The sequence below is a fragment of the Oryza sativa genome, chromosome 7, assembly GCF_034140825.1.
Source record: "Oryza sativa Japonica Group chromosome 7, ASM3414082v1".
Classification (NCBI taxonomy): domain Eukaryota; kingdom Viridiplantae; phylum Streptophyta; class Magnoliopsida; order Poales; family Poaceae; genus Oryza; species Oryza sativa.
Genome location: NC_089041.1, coordinates 7,335,497 through 7,349,121, shown reverse-complemented (window position 1 = coordinate 7,349,121; position 13,625 = coordinate 7,335,497). Strand labels below are relative to the sequence as shown.

General features: G+C 42.8%; 2 protein-coding genes across 2 annotated transcripts; one reads left to right on the top strand and one right to left on the bottom strand.

Moving 5' to 3' along the window:
* Window positions 1-131: 131 nt before the first annotated feature.
* On the bottom strand, window positions 132-638 carry LOC9266369 (uncharacterized). The gene has a single exon (XM_015790292.3). It carries the CDS (start codon window positions 636-638, stop codon window positions 132-134), a length of 507 nt encoding a protein of 168 aa, XP_015645778.2.
* Window positions 639-9,049: 8,411 nt separating this feature from the next.
* LOC4342773 (uncharacterized) lies at window positions 9,050-10,937 on the top strand. The gene is made up of 4 exons (XM_015789745.3): window positions 9,050-9,342; window positions 9,453-9,591; window positions 9,737-9,870; window positions 9,986-10,937. The coding sequence occupies exons 1-4, from the start codon at window positions 9,095-9,097 to the stop codon at window positions 10,788-10,790; spliced, it is 1,326 nt and encodes a 441-aa protein (XP_015645231.1). The 5' UTR covers window positions 9,050-9,094; the 3' UTR covers window positions 10,791-10,937.
* Window positions 10,938-13,625: the final 2,688 nt, after the last annotated feature.

The window sequence follows — 13,625 nt, the reverse complement described above, 5'->3', positions numbered from 1 at the left end:
CTAATCCAACCTAGAAAATATGAAAAATTTCCAGCACAAACACCACACTATACTCTTGTGACAGCTACAAAAGTACACTTAATTAATTAATCAACAACCTTGATTTGATGAACAGTACCAATTCAATTTGATCACCAGTGAACTTTGCCCGCTCCGAAGCACGGCACGGCGCGCCGCGGCGGCGATCGCCGGACGACGACGACGTCGTCGACGGCCACGCCGCCGTCCTGCCCGAGCCAGCGCCGGCGATACGTCGTCTTCCCCGGCGACGGCGGCAGCCACCGCTGTCGCCGCCTGAAGCTCGTCAGCCAGCTCATCCATCCTCCCGACGACGCCCAAGAACACGACGACGACGACGTCGACAGCCTCCTCCTGCACTTCTTGGCCTTCGACGGCGGCGGCGGCTGATCGGAGTTGCACGACGACCACTGGTACGAGTACGACGGCGGCGGCGAGATCGGCGGCATGGCGTAGCCGCCGTCGGCGGCGGACGCCGGCACGACGGTGCTCTTGGGCGTGCCGGGCTTGGACTCCCAGACGAACGGCACGGTGCCGGCGGCGCCGAGGCTGTAGTACACCCGGAACGACGACGCCCCGCCCGCGGCGCCGCGATCCGCCGCCGCCGACGACGACGACATGATCCTCGAGCTCATCAGCAACTGCGGCTTCCCTCCTCCTCCTTCTCCCTTACCACCACTCGAGCTCATTAAGACACAGATTAATTCAGAGATATGATCACTGAGACAAATCAAACCAAACCAGAGACAAATTTTCAAGCCAATTAATTAAAGAGAGAGAGATTTGCAATTTGCAAAGGGAAAAGTGTATGCGTTTGCTAATTAGAAGGTACACTGCTCAAAATGAATTTGATGGAGCTAGCTGTTTGTGAAATTGTGATTGAGTGAGTGAGAGAGGTGTATATATATGGGAGCTTTGATTGAGATGGCTTTTTTTTTCTTTGTCAATGGTGGCAATTAGCTAGCTACCTAGCTAGTATCTAGCTTGAGGATGAAGAATGGTGGAGCACAAAGGTAGCTAGCTAGCTACTGATGATGTGTGTTGGCAATTAAGTTTTGAGCTTAAGTGATAATGACCATGATGATTTAATTAACAGTACAATGATGTAGTTTAAGTAGTACTAGTACTAGTACTAGCTATAGTGTGTACAAACTGCAAAGTTGTGTAGTAAAGAAGAAGATGGTGTGCATGCAAGTACTAGCTAGGTGCTGTGTTAGGTTGAAGATCAGGAGAAAAAAGGGGATGAGAATGAGATAGAAGGATGTGTTGGCAGCCTTGTGGAGGTAGCTTCTCTTGTGTTCATAACCGTTTTCTACGATATATTTAACTAGTGATTATCTGCTCATCTCTTTTATGAAAATCATGTTAATACGGAGTTAGAACATACTCCCTATACTCCCTCCAGTTTTTAATATATTGTACCACTGACTTTTTAAGATAAGTACGTTTTATCATTCATTTTATTAAAAATTATGTAATTATTATTTATTTTGTTATAACTTGATGTATCATTAAAGATTTTTTAAGCATTACTTATATTGTTTTATGTTAAAAATTGGATAAGGCGAATGATTAAATGTTTGTCTAAACAATGGTATATATTAAAAATAGAAATGAGTATATATTTAAGCACACCACAAAAAAAAAAGAAAGGATCTCATGACTGAAATATATCTTGTTTAATTAATTAACTTCCTTCATATTTGGTTGGAATAAATTGAAATATAAATCATCTTCTAAAAATACCTCCAAAGATCTCCCTTTTTCCAGAAATGAGAGCAAAGATCCTTGAAGTAGATAAATAATCCCTTTGTTTGCTAGTGTTACTCTGAGATCACATCAATATCTCTGAATTAAAATACTCAGCGCGATTAATTTGATAATTGCCTCCATGATTGTGTCATCTAACCTAGCTACAGAAAAGGCTGCAAAGTACTCTGCAACATGAAAAGAAAAATTAAATACAAGGACTACATTCACAAACGTATATCTAATCATAATCCTATATGCTTAACAAACTGCCTACCGGTGCGTGCGTATTTAATTACACATGTTTGTTTCCCCACGAAGAAAAGAATTTATGTACCCTGCAACACGATAGATGGATGAGAAAAAAGGCAGACACCGAATTGAACTCGTAACCACTTATCATTTCATAGATCAGCATCTTGCACACATTCATTGGTTCATGCAGATGAAATACCAGTACAAAAATCTAAGGTTGCTTTACTTTATGTTTCTTTGTTCTTCTTTAAGACCTTTTGCAAAAGCAGGTCTCTGCTGCAACAGTTTGATTATAGGGCATCTGAATTCAGAAGAATAATGTTTGGTTGCTTCGCATATATGCTGGTCACATGATCATATCTAGGCCTTTTAACTCACCAATTAAAACTGTTGAAAGGGTAGCAATTCAGTGATTCTGAGAGAAATTGCATGGTGTATGATTGACAGTAAGTTATTGCAGTGGTTACAGGGTCATTTCCCTGAACTTTCGAGCAATCGAACTGTGTTGAAAAGTTCAAAGAAATGTGTTGTTAGAAAGGCATGTGCAGTGCATGCATAGTGCTGTCAATAAAATTTCTTTTCGAAACATATCTATCAGTAATAAATTTACCAATATTGAAAATTGATTAAAATTTATCAATCAAACTGATACTTATAAAAGTATGTCGACAATGACGATAACTGAAACTACTCTTGGCATCACATGAAACATTCTATTGAGCTAATATAATGCAAGAACTGTTTTTTATTTTTTGAGAACGCGAAAAACTTTGCACTTCAACATATTAGAATAGTGCAAGAACTGTTGTTAAAGGTTTCAAATTGACCAGGTTTCATTAGCTTCATTTAAGAACAAAAAAGAGTTCAGCTAGTCCAAGTTTATGACTCTGCTTTTTCGGATCAGTCCAGCACAAAAATCAAAGCTATAATTAAGCTGGTGCAGTGTCATCCATCTCATCTCCCCTGAAACTTTCAGACAGTCATCAGGTCATTGATTTGTTCATAATGTCTCTGCTAATTAAGCACACACGTTAGCCACTTTTGTCAGTACTTATCTGTAGCCTTGTACGATTAGAATGTGACGGTGAATGTACATCTGACGATGGAAGTGAAGGTACAATGTGAGGACAAGAGAAAGTGTATGGATGTAATTGACCCAGCTCATGTGATTTTTAGTCAAACAAGCACAAAGATTTTTTGTCGTGGATTAGGTTAACTAACTTTTAGTACTTAGCTTGCAAGTTACTGTCTTCCTTTGGATTAAGACTTAGCTAAGCTTGCTGCAGATTCTAGGAACAATACTCCATTCGAGCGATGTGTATGACGAGTGTTTAATTTCTTCAAATAATTAATTATGCAGTACAATTTTGCAAACTCTAGAAAATCAATAAGGCATTGCCGTTCCAAATGTTACAAGAGTTGTAGAACAACAACTTTGTTCGGTCATAAATTAATGGTATCACATATAGTCGTATATATGGCACCATTAAATTATCTTTTTTTTAATCACGGGAGGTAAAATTATGATGATTATCACTGGCATGCTTTCTAAGCTCTCAAACAGAACGATTTTCAAAAGGAACACTTTTAAAATCAACCTTTTAACTTTCTAATATTTAATTTATTTGTTTATGCCCTTAAATAATTATCACAAACTCAGTTTCATCGATCACCCATCAGCTTTAAACAAAATATGCCATTAAATTTCTTTGAAATATATTGCGACTTATTTAATCGTTTCCTCTGTCTTGGTTAAATGTTTGGAAACAAAAGAACATCTGAAGAAAAAGAGGACCTCACACACAAATAAACCGACCTGCTATCTAATCATCTGCAGCAATCATCTAATCATGCTGTCACTTACAAATATGTGCATGCATGAATAAATCCCCATTGACGCTTGGAATCAACGGTTGTTAGGGCGTCCTTGTTGTGGCTGTTCAGGAAGCTAAGCTGCTGCAGGCAGACGATAAAAAGCAGTTTGCAGGTTTGATAGATTGCCGTCGTCCAGCCATCGCTGTACCGTAAAACACGTAGGCGACGGCCGATGCGACGCGTGAAAATGCTTCGTGCTGAATTATTCAGACGTGGGATAGTATCTATCTGTCATTAGCTCTGCATATATATGCAGTGAATTCAGACATGGATATGTCTGCAATTATAGGCTTTTTTTTCCGACTGCGGCTTATAAACCGACACACACGATATCCAAGTGAAAACGACGAAAAAAAAAGTAATAATTTGGTTTTAGGTTCAGAATGGATTACACTGTAATATTCATCGTCCCCGAATTGCTAAATATATTTCAGTAATATGTAGATCCACCAGTGGCGGATCCAGAAAATCGATTTGTTGGTGTCATAACGTGTCTATCGGTGTCATAGTATGCTAATTATACTTATATCATGGTGTTATAACATATGGATTAGCAGTTTTGTTACAGGTTTTACTGAAAGTCGTCGGTGCCTAACACTGTAGATCCGCCCCTGAGATCCACTGAAAATTAGTCAGTTTGGCATTGCCAATTAAGTTTGCAATAACTAAAAATTATCTTTCTGTCTTTCAACTGCCCTACACTTGTTCTTTAATGTAGTGCGTTTATATACAATTAACATGATACTATACACAATAGTGTTATACTCTTAGAATTAATAATCAAAATTTCTATTTCAGTTTAGATAACATAGATATTCCATTATAGTACTCTGTATGACATATTTCTGTTCCATACATCAGTGGACATCGTTAGAAGGGGATAGCGATTTGTCCCACAAAAGCTCGAGTTTTTTACTATTCATCTTCCCTATCTTAAAAAGGTCAATGATATGAACCATTTTTACTATCTTAAAAAAATATGAAAATCTATAGTTTTACCCTGTATATGCATATGCAGTGTGAATCTTAAGGTCTGGAATATTACCTACCAAATATTTGGTGCATGTGTGAATTATTTCCAATTAATAATGGTTGTATTTTTGGGGGCAGAAATAAGCTACAGACCAGCTATATTTTGATCCATCGATTTGGTGTGTGAGTCGTCGGTGTCTGTCGATCGAATTAGATCCTTGTCCTTATTATTGAACAAGTTAACATCGTTTTGGTAGGTGTGATTAAATTGATTAATGCATGCACCTCCTGGGGTGGCAACTGTGTGCTGCTGTTTGCCATTTCTGTTGTGGGGGAAGAACAGGTTGCCACCAAACCACTCAGTTCTCACACTGTGGGTCATGTACTAGAAGAGTACACGTGTGACACTGGAAAGTGGGCCCAGACTATTAGGCTAATTAACTTTGATGTCATGGGAGTTTGGTTTGGTAATGGTACTGGAGTACTATGAAATTGTTGCTAAAAAATACATTTATGTACTGCACGGTAGATGTGGAGAAATTGTTGCGAATAAATGTGGTTGGCTATAGCATACTCCCTCCATACTCGTAAAGGAAGTCGTTTTGGACAGCGACACGGTCTCCAAAACACAACTTTGACTTCTTGTTTCTATAAAAATATTTATTAAAAAGTGATATATATGTATACTTTTATGAAAATATTTTTCAAGACGAATCTATTCATATAATTTTTACATTTTCAAACTCAACAACTTGAGAGTTATTCATGATTTATATTCCCAAGGTTTGACTTAAATATTGTCATAAACGACTTTCTTTACGAGTACGGATGGAGTATTTGTGTCATCAGAGACTTAGGTTTGCGTTCGTTTCGTTTCAACTTCTCAGTTTTTTTCCGGATTATTTACCGAAATATTGAAAAAGATTATATTTGATTTGCTCTATGCTTCAAAAAATACATTTTTTAAAAAAAAATCTTCTACTGTATTGTTTATTAATGTTTAGACGAACAAATTATTTGTTAAACCTATCTATCAAAATATTTAATGTATCTCTATAATCAAAGTATATAATCCACAGTAGCATGTGGTATCTAGCAATCTACATAAAACGGGAAAGGGAGATGGGTAGGAATATGGCCCGGTTTGACACCAATTGTTTTCCATAAACGTGATAGTTAACATCATTATCTACTTCTTTCCTCAAACAAATTAATTTTGGTAGGTGTGATGAAATTTCAGGCAAGATGCTACATGTATGTGCTGGCATTAGTCATTTGTACCGGCTTGAATTCTAGAAGTAATGCACTTGGAAGAATATAGATTCATCTTAATTTAGAGATTTGGACACTGGTTGGGAAGTCATCAGACGCGAGAAACCTTATATCATTCTTTGCCAAGTATGTGGGCAGTTACGAAAAGCCCTAAATCGTACACGTGTGATATGTTGGCTAGTCCATTTCTGGCTTAAATGCCATTTGGAAATTGATTAATCCCTTATGTTTGTCATGGTCCCTTTTTATATTTAAATATTTAACCATATAAAAATAGTGTATTATGATATTATATTGTTATACATAGCTTTCCATCGTTTACCTTTTAGATTATAAGTTGTTGCTAGAATTTGATTATTAATTTAGGGTTGACTTTTAGGATTTTTATTTTTAAGTATTGTCTTTTAGATCATAAGGACATACATATATATAAATTTTACCCGCATGTTAATTTTTTTCGTTGCTGATATTATATTAGGCCAAACGATGGTGGTCTCAAGATGGGTCCTACACGTGGCCAATTAATTTTTTTCACAATGTTTATGAATCCACTAGTAAATAAGAAACGCTCAAAATAACTACATCAAGACCAACTAATGAGAGTGAGCTGGGAGACAACATATATATTGAAACAGTTTTAAATTAATCTACAATATTTGAGCTAGCTCACTCACAAGTCACAAGTCATCTTAGTATTATGTTTATGGGGCCGGATCCACATTATGGTTGCATGGTGCACACGGGACTTGGGCCATGTTTTATTAGGCTGAATCCGGGGGATCCTAATGGCCGATCGATCGCCTGGAGACGGGGTAGTGATCGATCCCCTCCCCCCTCCCTCCCACCACCCCTCCACCTGGTTTTCTTTTTTGGCACCTTATTACTTTTCTACTTTAGTAAATTTGTACACCTCAAGTTTACACATCTAAAGTTTAGACACCAAAAGTTTATAAGTCAAAAGTTTATATATCCGATTCAAATTTGAATTTGAATTTAAATATTTTTCTATATATAGTATTTCTATACATCTAAAGTTTATACACCTAAAGTTTATAGACCTAAAGTTTATATACCTAAAGTTTATAAGTCAAAAGTTTACATACCCGTTTTAAATTTGAATTTGAATTATATCCAATTCAAATTTGAATTTGAATTCAAATATTTTCTATATATATAGTATTTCTATACATCTAAAGTTTATACACCTAAAGTTTATAGACCCAAAGTTTAGAAGTCAAAAGTTTACATACCCGATTCAAATTTGAATTTGAATTCAAATTCAAATTTGAATTCAAATATTTTATATATATAGTATTTCTATACATCTAAAGTTTATACACCTAAAATTTATAGACCCAAAGTTTATAAGTAAAAAGTTTACATATTTGATTTAAATTTGAATTTGAATTCAAATTTTTTATATATAGTATTTCTATACATAAATTTTTCTAATTTTTTATTTTTTAAAAAAGTTTTGTGTGGTATACTATAGTAGGAAGAGAAGAAGGGGAGGAGGAAGGGGGGAGAGGAGGGAGGAGTGTATCGTATAGGGGAGGGGGCGGGCGGGTGATCGCTGGCGGACGGGAGAGCGATCACCCACCCATTAGCATTCTCGGCTGAATCCTACTCTCATTTTTCAACTTCTACTCTCATTTTTCACGCGCTAGCTTTTCTGAATTGCTAAACGATATGTTTTTTTAAAAAAAATTATATAAGAAAGTTGTTTTAAAATATTATATTAATATATTTTTCAAATCTTCTTGAACTAATATTTAATTAATCAGGTACGAATAAGTTGTTTTGTTTTACAAGTTTCGAGGAGTAGTATTTTTCTTTTTTTTTCTTTTTTTTTGTGAGAAGGGGCTTGGATGAGTATGTTGAGGTACGCCCGATATCACAGCTGCTAAAGTAATTATATCTTCTTTTTTAATAGATGACACCATTTACTTTGTTATCACATATTTGACTATTTATTTTATTAAAAAAATATGTAATTATAATTAATTATTAATTTTGTTGTGAGTTTTTCTACTTATACCTTATTGTCAGGGTTATGGATAAGGTATACCTTCTATCCTACGACTTATGGAATATACCGATAAGGTATACTTTCACGTACACGGATCGTCTTTATATATGTACGCCGTTAGGAATCCGTCCTAAGTTATGGAAAATATCTCTACGAATTAAGCGATAAGCGATTTCCAAAGTCTTACTTGGAGGGGATATGATTTCTGTTATACTGTATCAGATTATCAGATCAAATATTCTTAGATCTTTCTTAGGGGGTCAACATGATCCACGGTATTAAAGAGACCCCCAGGGAGGAGTGTAAGGCATCGAATTTCACCGCCAACACACCCATCATAGTTTACGATGCCGGAGTACGCGGAGCCAAGTCGCCAGGAGATCTCGTCAAGCTCATCGACTACGATCCCATCGGTACCATCTGTTTCGTCTACTTCCTTTGTAATCTGTTCTCATCATCATCAATCCCATATAAACTGGATTAAGGCTATTACCTGACAAGGGGTCTGAGCCAGTATAATCTTTATCTTTTGTCTACTTGATGTCATACTACGTAAACTCTCGTTCCAACGTACTCTAATACTCAACTCATCCGGTCCGCGAGTATCACTCGTCGACACTTATACATTTGCATAAACTTTCTAAATTAGACAAATAGTTAAACATGTGTTTGGAAGTTAACGGTGTTTTTTATCAGAAAAAAAGGAGGGTGCAATACGAATAAAACTTTTTGTCCCACAAGAAAACATTTCGATCAGGGCCGAAACCTCGTAAGCCCAACTTAACACGGCCCGGCCCATATATGGACAAGTGTCCTGCCCCCCGCATCCGCCAACGGCTCTTTCCCCTTTCCCCCAGACAGATTCCAACGGTCAAAATCAACGAGAGCGGAGCAAATCACACCACATCACATCACACCGGCGGAATGGCGGCGGCGGCGGCGGCCAATGGAAAGAGGAGGCCACGCAAGGCGGCGGCAGAGGCCGTGGACGGGCAGGAGGAAGCCTGCCGCGGAGGAGGAGGGGCGGCGGAGGCGGCCAAGGGTAAGAAGAGGCCACGCAAGGCGGCGGCGGCGGAGGAAGGCGGCCGCGGCGGAGGAGGAGGAGGGAGGTTCTTCTGCTGCTACCTGCTCCGGTCCCTCTGCCCGCGCCGCAAGGGCTCCACCTACATCGGGTACGACATCCGACGCGGCTCCTCGTCTCGTCTCGCGATTCCGCCGCCGCGGTTTTCTTCCTTCTTCTTCTTCTTGCGATTGACGTGGGATTGGATGGCTGGCATGGCAGGTTCACGGTGAACCCGCGGCGGCGGATCCGGCAGCACAACGGCGAGATCCGGTGCGGCGCGTGGCAGACCAAGCGCGGCCGCCCATGGGAGATGGTCCTCTGCATCTACGGCTTCCCCACCAACGTCGCCGCCCTCCAGGTAATCCAGCCAAAATCCGATCCAATCCAATCATTTGTCTTTTGGGGGAGATCAATCATGGAGATAGGTGTAGCTGTTCTTGTTCTTGTTCTTGTCTTTGCCAATGTTTTCTTGCTCAAATTAAAATCTTATGGTGTGATTTCAGTTCGAGTGGGCGTGGCAGCACCCGACGGAATCGCTGGCCGTGCGCAAGGCCGCCGCGAGCTTCAAGTCGCTCGGCGGCGTCGGCAGCAAGGTCAAGCTCGCCTACACCATGCTCAACCTCCCCTCCTGGGAGAAGTAAGTTTTCCTTACTTTGTTCTTCGCGATCATGGCTGTCTCTGAACTGAATGCAACCAAACTGTAGCTGAATGTTTTTTTGTTGTTGTTGTTGCTGAATATTGTGTTTGTTCAGTCTGAACCTGACGGTGAACTTCTTCTCCACCAAGAACACCAAGTTCGCCGCCGGCTGCCCGCCGCTGCCGGGCCACATGAAGACGGCCGTCTGCTCGCTGGAGGATCTCCAGTACTGCACCGATGGTGTTTCCTCTGAGGAGGATAACAACGTCGACGAGCCGCCTCCGAAGAAGAATCATCAAGAACCTGATGATGCGCATGCGCCTGCAAGAGACGAACTTTCAGTTTCAGAGCATGGTTTGGTTCAATTGCCTGAAGAAGAAATTAGAAATGCAGGCAATGAATCGGATTACGACGATTTCGCTCCGATCGATTGGAGTGTGTTTGGAGCAGCAGAAGCAAGAGGATTGGACGAATCATCGGAACATGATGAGTGGATGGGACAAGAAGACAACCCATTGTTTGAAGCACAACCATTGGAACATGAAACCAGAACTGCAGCCTCTGCAGTTAGTGATGCTGAATGTTCCACTGATGAGCTTGGTTACATGTCATGGAGTGGAATTCATGAGACGACAAGGGAATCGGACGGATCGGCAACATCGCCTCGATGTTCGTCGGGTTTGTCCAGTGATGATGAGGGTGGAAGAATACTAGACGGTGTGTCAGGACAGATTTCGTCTCCATTTCCATATGTTGGGAGGAGTTCATCGTCAGATGAGAGTGGCCCTGCTCCTCTCTTCCTTGAGAAAGATGTGATAAACTTGGTTACCCCAATTGCTCGTCGTCTTGGGAGAAAAGGAGGCGGCGAAATGGCTAGGATTGTTGATCTGACAAGCTCACCAATTGTCATCGAGTTGTAAACTTATAGTGTGTTGATAAATAATTATCCACGATGTGTGCGGAATGCCTGAATCTTGTAACAATAGAAACAGAAACACTCATTCTGTCAAATCATGGAATAAAAAGGTGAATGCGACGTCAATATACGATGCAAAAAGATTGAGCTATCTGAAAATGGTTCCCGTTTGATTTGAATGCCATTTGCTTGAAGGGTAACTAATAATCCAGGAACTGGACCACACAAAGAAACTTGTAATCAGTCTGATATCATCCTCCGTTTGACTCCTGCAACAGTCTTGATTAATCACTCCAGCCATGATCCATCCAACCTTCAGTAGAGGTGGTTTTTGTTCATCTGCTAAGCTTAATGCACATTTCATGAAAATAATTTATCTAGTGTAGAATTCAGTTTGAGCTAGCTTCAGCGTATGTATTCGTTGTCATAAATATAAGTGCTATTATCAATTCAGACTTTTTTTTAAGTCAATCAGGCATAACTTGACCACGCAGTTTTTTACATTAACATAAATCCATAATTAGACACATAATACAGTTAATACTTGATTACTGCATGTAGAGTATGTGAGGCTAAAGGTCAATCAGTTGGTAGTCTTGGTGTAATTTTCACAAATGTACCTTATCAGTTGAAGTCGCTGTCCGGCTGATTTGGAGCCACCTACTTTCACTTCAAGGATGCTAAGCTGTGCTGACAGCTGAATGCCAATGGGTAAGTAGGGAGGATTGACGGTAAGGAGAGGCAAAGACTATCTAATACTTCATCTATTCTAAAATATAATAATAACCTAGTACCGGATTAGATATAATCTCAAACTACGAACCTAAGTATATCCCATTTAGATTTATAGTAATAGGTTATATTAAATCCAATATTAGGTTGCTATATTTTAGGATGGGGAAGTAATAGTTTTTTTTTTTTTTGCCGGAATGACCAAAGGAGGTCATTCAATATAATTAAGATAGGGAGAAAAATGTTACAAGGAAAGTTTTACATCGACGGCTGGCTGTCGAGGAAGGATGTGCACCAGAGCACGCTCCAAACCATGTGCCAACCGACCAAACACACGCTACAGAGAGAGAAGCTAAGCATCGAACCGACCATCACTATGCTAGACCGATCGCCACCGGGCCAACAACACCACCATGACACGAAGACTCAAAAACGACGCCTTCACGAGGGTCGTAACGCCGAAAGACGCCGTCATCATCCGTCCAAAAAACTGGACTAGGTTTTCACCCAGAGCTCCTTGCCGCGGGAGGAGGGGTACCTCAACAATGCCCTCAGGAGAGTTACCACACCCGAAGGTGTAGTCACTTTTGTCCCAAAGAAATTGGGCTAAGCTCTCGCTCGGAACCCCTACCGCCGTGGTCCGTCGCCCAATCCGACCGAGGACACATGGCTTCCGCCACACCCGACCGACGCCCATCCGCCAGCCAGCATCCAATCCTGCCAACAACAAGACTGCCACCACACCGCACCGACGCCCCGCCGTCGGTCGACTTCATCAAACCACCATCGCTGAGAGCTGGCCCAGGACCCTTCCGTTCCACCACCCGCCGGCCTCTTCGCTAGATCTGGCCGAAGGAGAACACTGGACTAGGTGGCATTGCTTCGGCAGCCTGAGCTTCCCCCGCTGACAAGCTGGCCCCTCAATCCAGCCTAGAAACTCCCCGCAAAGAAGGGGAGGAGCTCTAGGAAGGGTGAGGGTGCCGACCGGCAACGAGAAAGACGACCCACCGCTGCCAGCTCCCTTTGCACTACCATCTGGGCCTGCGCCGACACCGGAAACGCGGCCGCCCTGGCTCCGGCGCCCGCTTTAAGGTCACCGTGACGGCTTCCCGGCTGCCGAGGCCTAGCCGCGCCAAAGGGCTGCACCGACCGCCGAGCGGCCAGGCAGCACAGCAGCGCACCGCCCCCGGGCAGCACCACCGCCAGCACCATGGGGTGGGCCACACCGCCGGGGCAGGCCACGCCCCCGAGCCGTCGCCGTCACCGCCGCTTCCAACCTCCGAGCCGCCTCCGCCGCCGCCCGGCTCGGCCGCACGCCGCCGCCACTCACCTCCAGGCCGGCCGCACGCCTTGCTGCCGCGCAAACGCCGCCGAGCCGCCACAAGCCGCGTCGCACCGCTGCTACGCCAGATCTATGCGAGGATGGCCGGATCCGGCCTAGGGGACTCCGGATCCGCTGCTTCCCACACCACCCTGGCGTCACCCATCGCCGGCCACGGCGCCTAGCCACTGCCACGCCAAGGAGGTATGCCGGCAGCCCTCTAGCTTGACGCCGGCACCAGCCAGCCACCACGACCGTCGCGGTCTCCCCTCCTCGCCAAACTGCATCCCTCCTCGCCGCAGGCGTCCCGACCTCGACGAGGCGCGCCAGCTCCAGCTCACCCCCCTCGCGGCCGCCGTCGTCCCCAGACTGGTCGTGGGTGCCGACCTCCGTGGCCTCCATGGAGAAGGGGTGAGGCCCCGCAGCCGCCGTCCTTGCAGCCGCACGGTTTCCGGCGGCTGCTCTAGCGGTGGTGAGGCGGGGGAGGAGGAGGTGTGGTGGGGTGGTGGGGGGGGGGGGGAAGAATCGCCTCCCGTGTCGCCCCTTGCCTTGGAGCGACGCGCAGGGAAGTAATAGTTAAGAGTAAGGAGGGAGACACCTAGAGCTAGTGGGCTAGTGGCGTGTGGAAGCATTGTTTGGTTCCAAGAATCAAACTATCCATAATGAGTTATTCATCGTGGTCATTGCGCTATTTTGAATTAGGAATGCTATACATCGGTACACCATCCGCCATCGCGACGGGATCGGCGCGATACCTACGAAGATCCCGTCGCCGTGCGCTCCCCT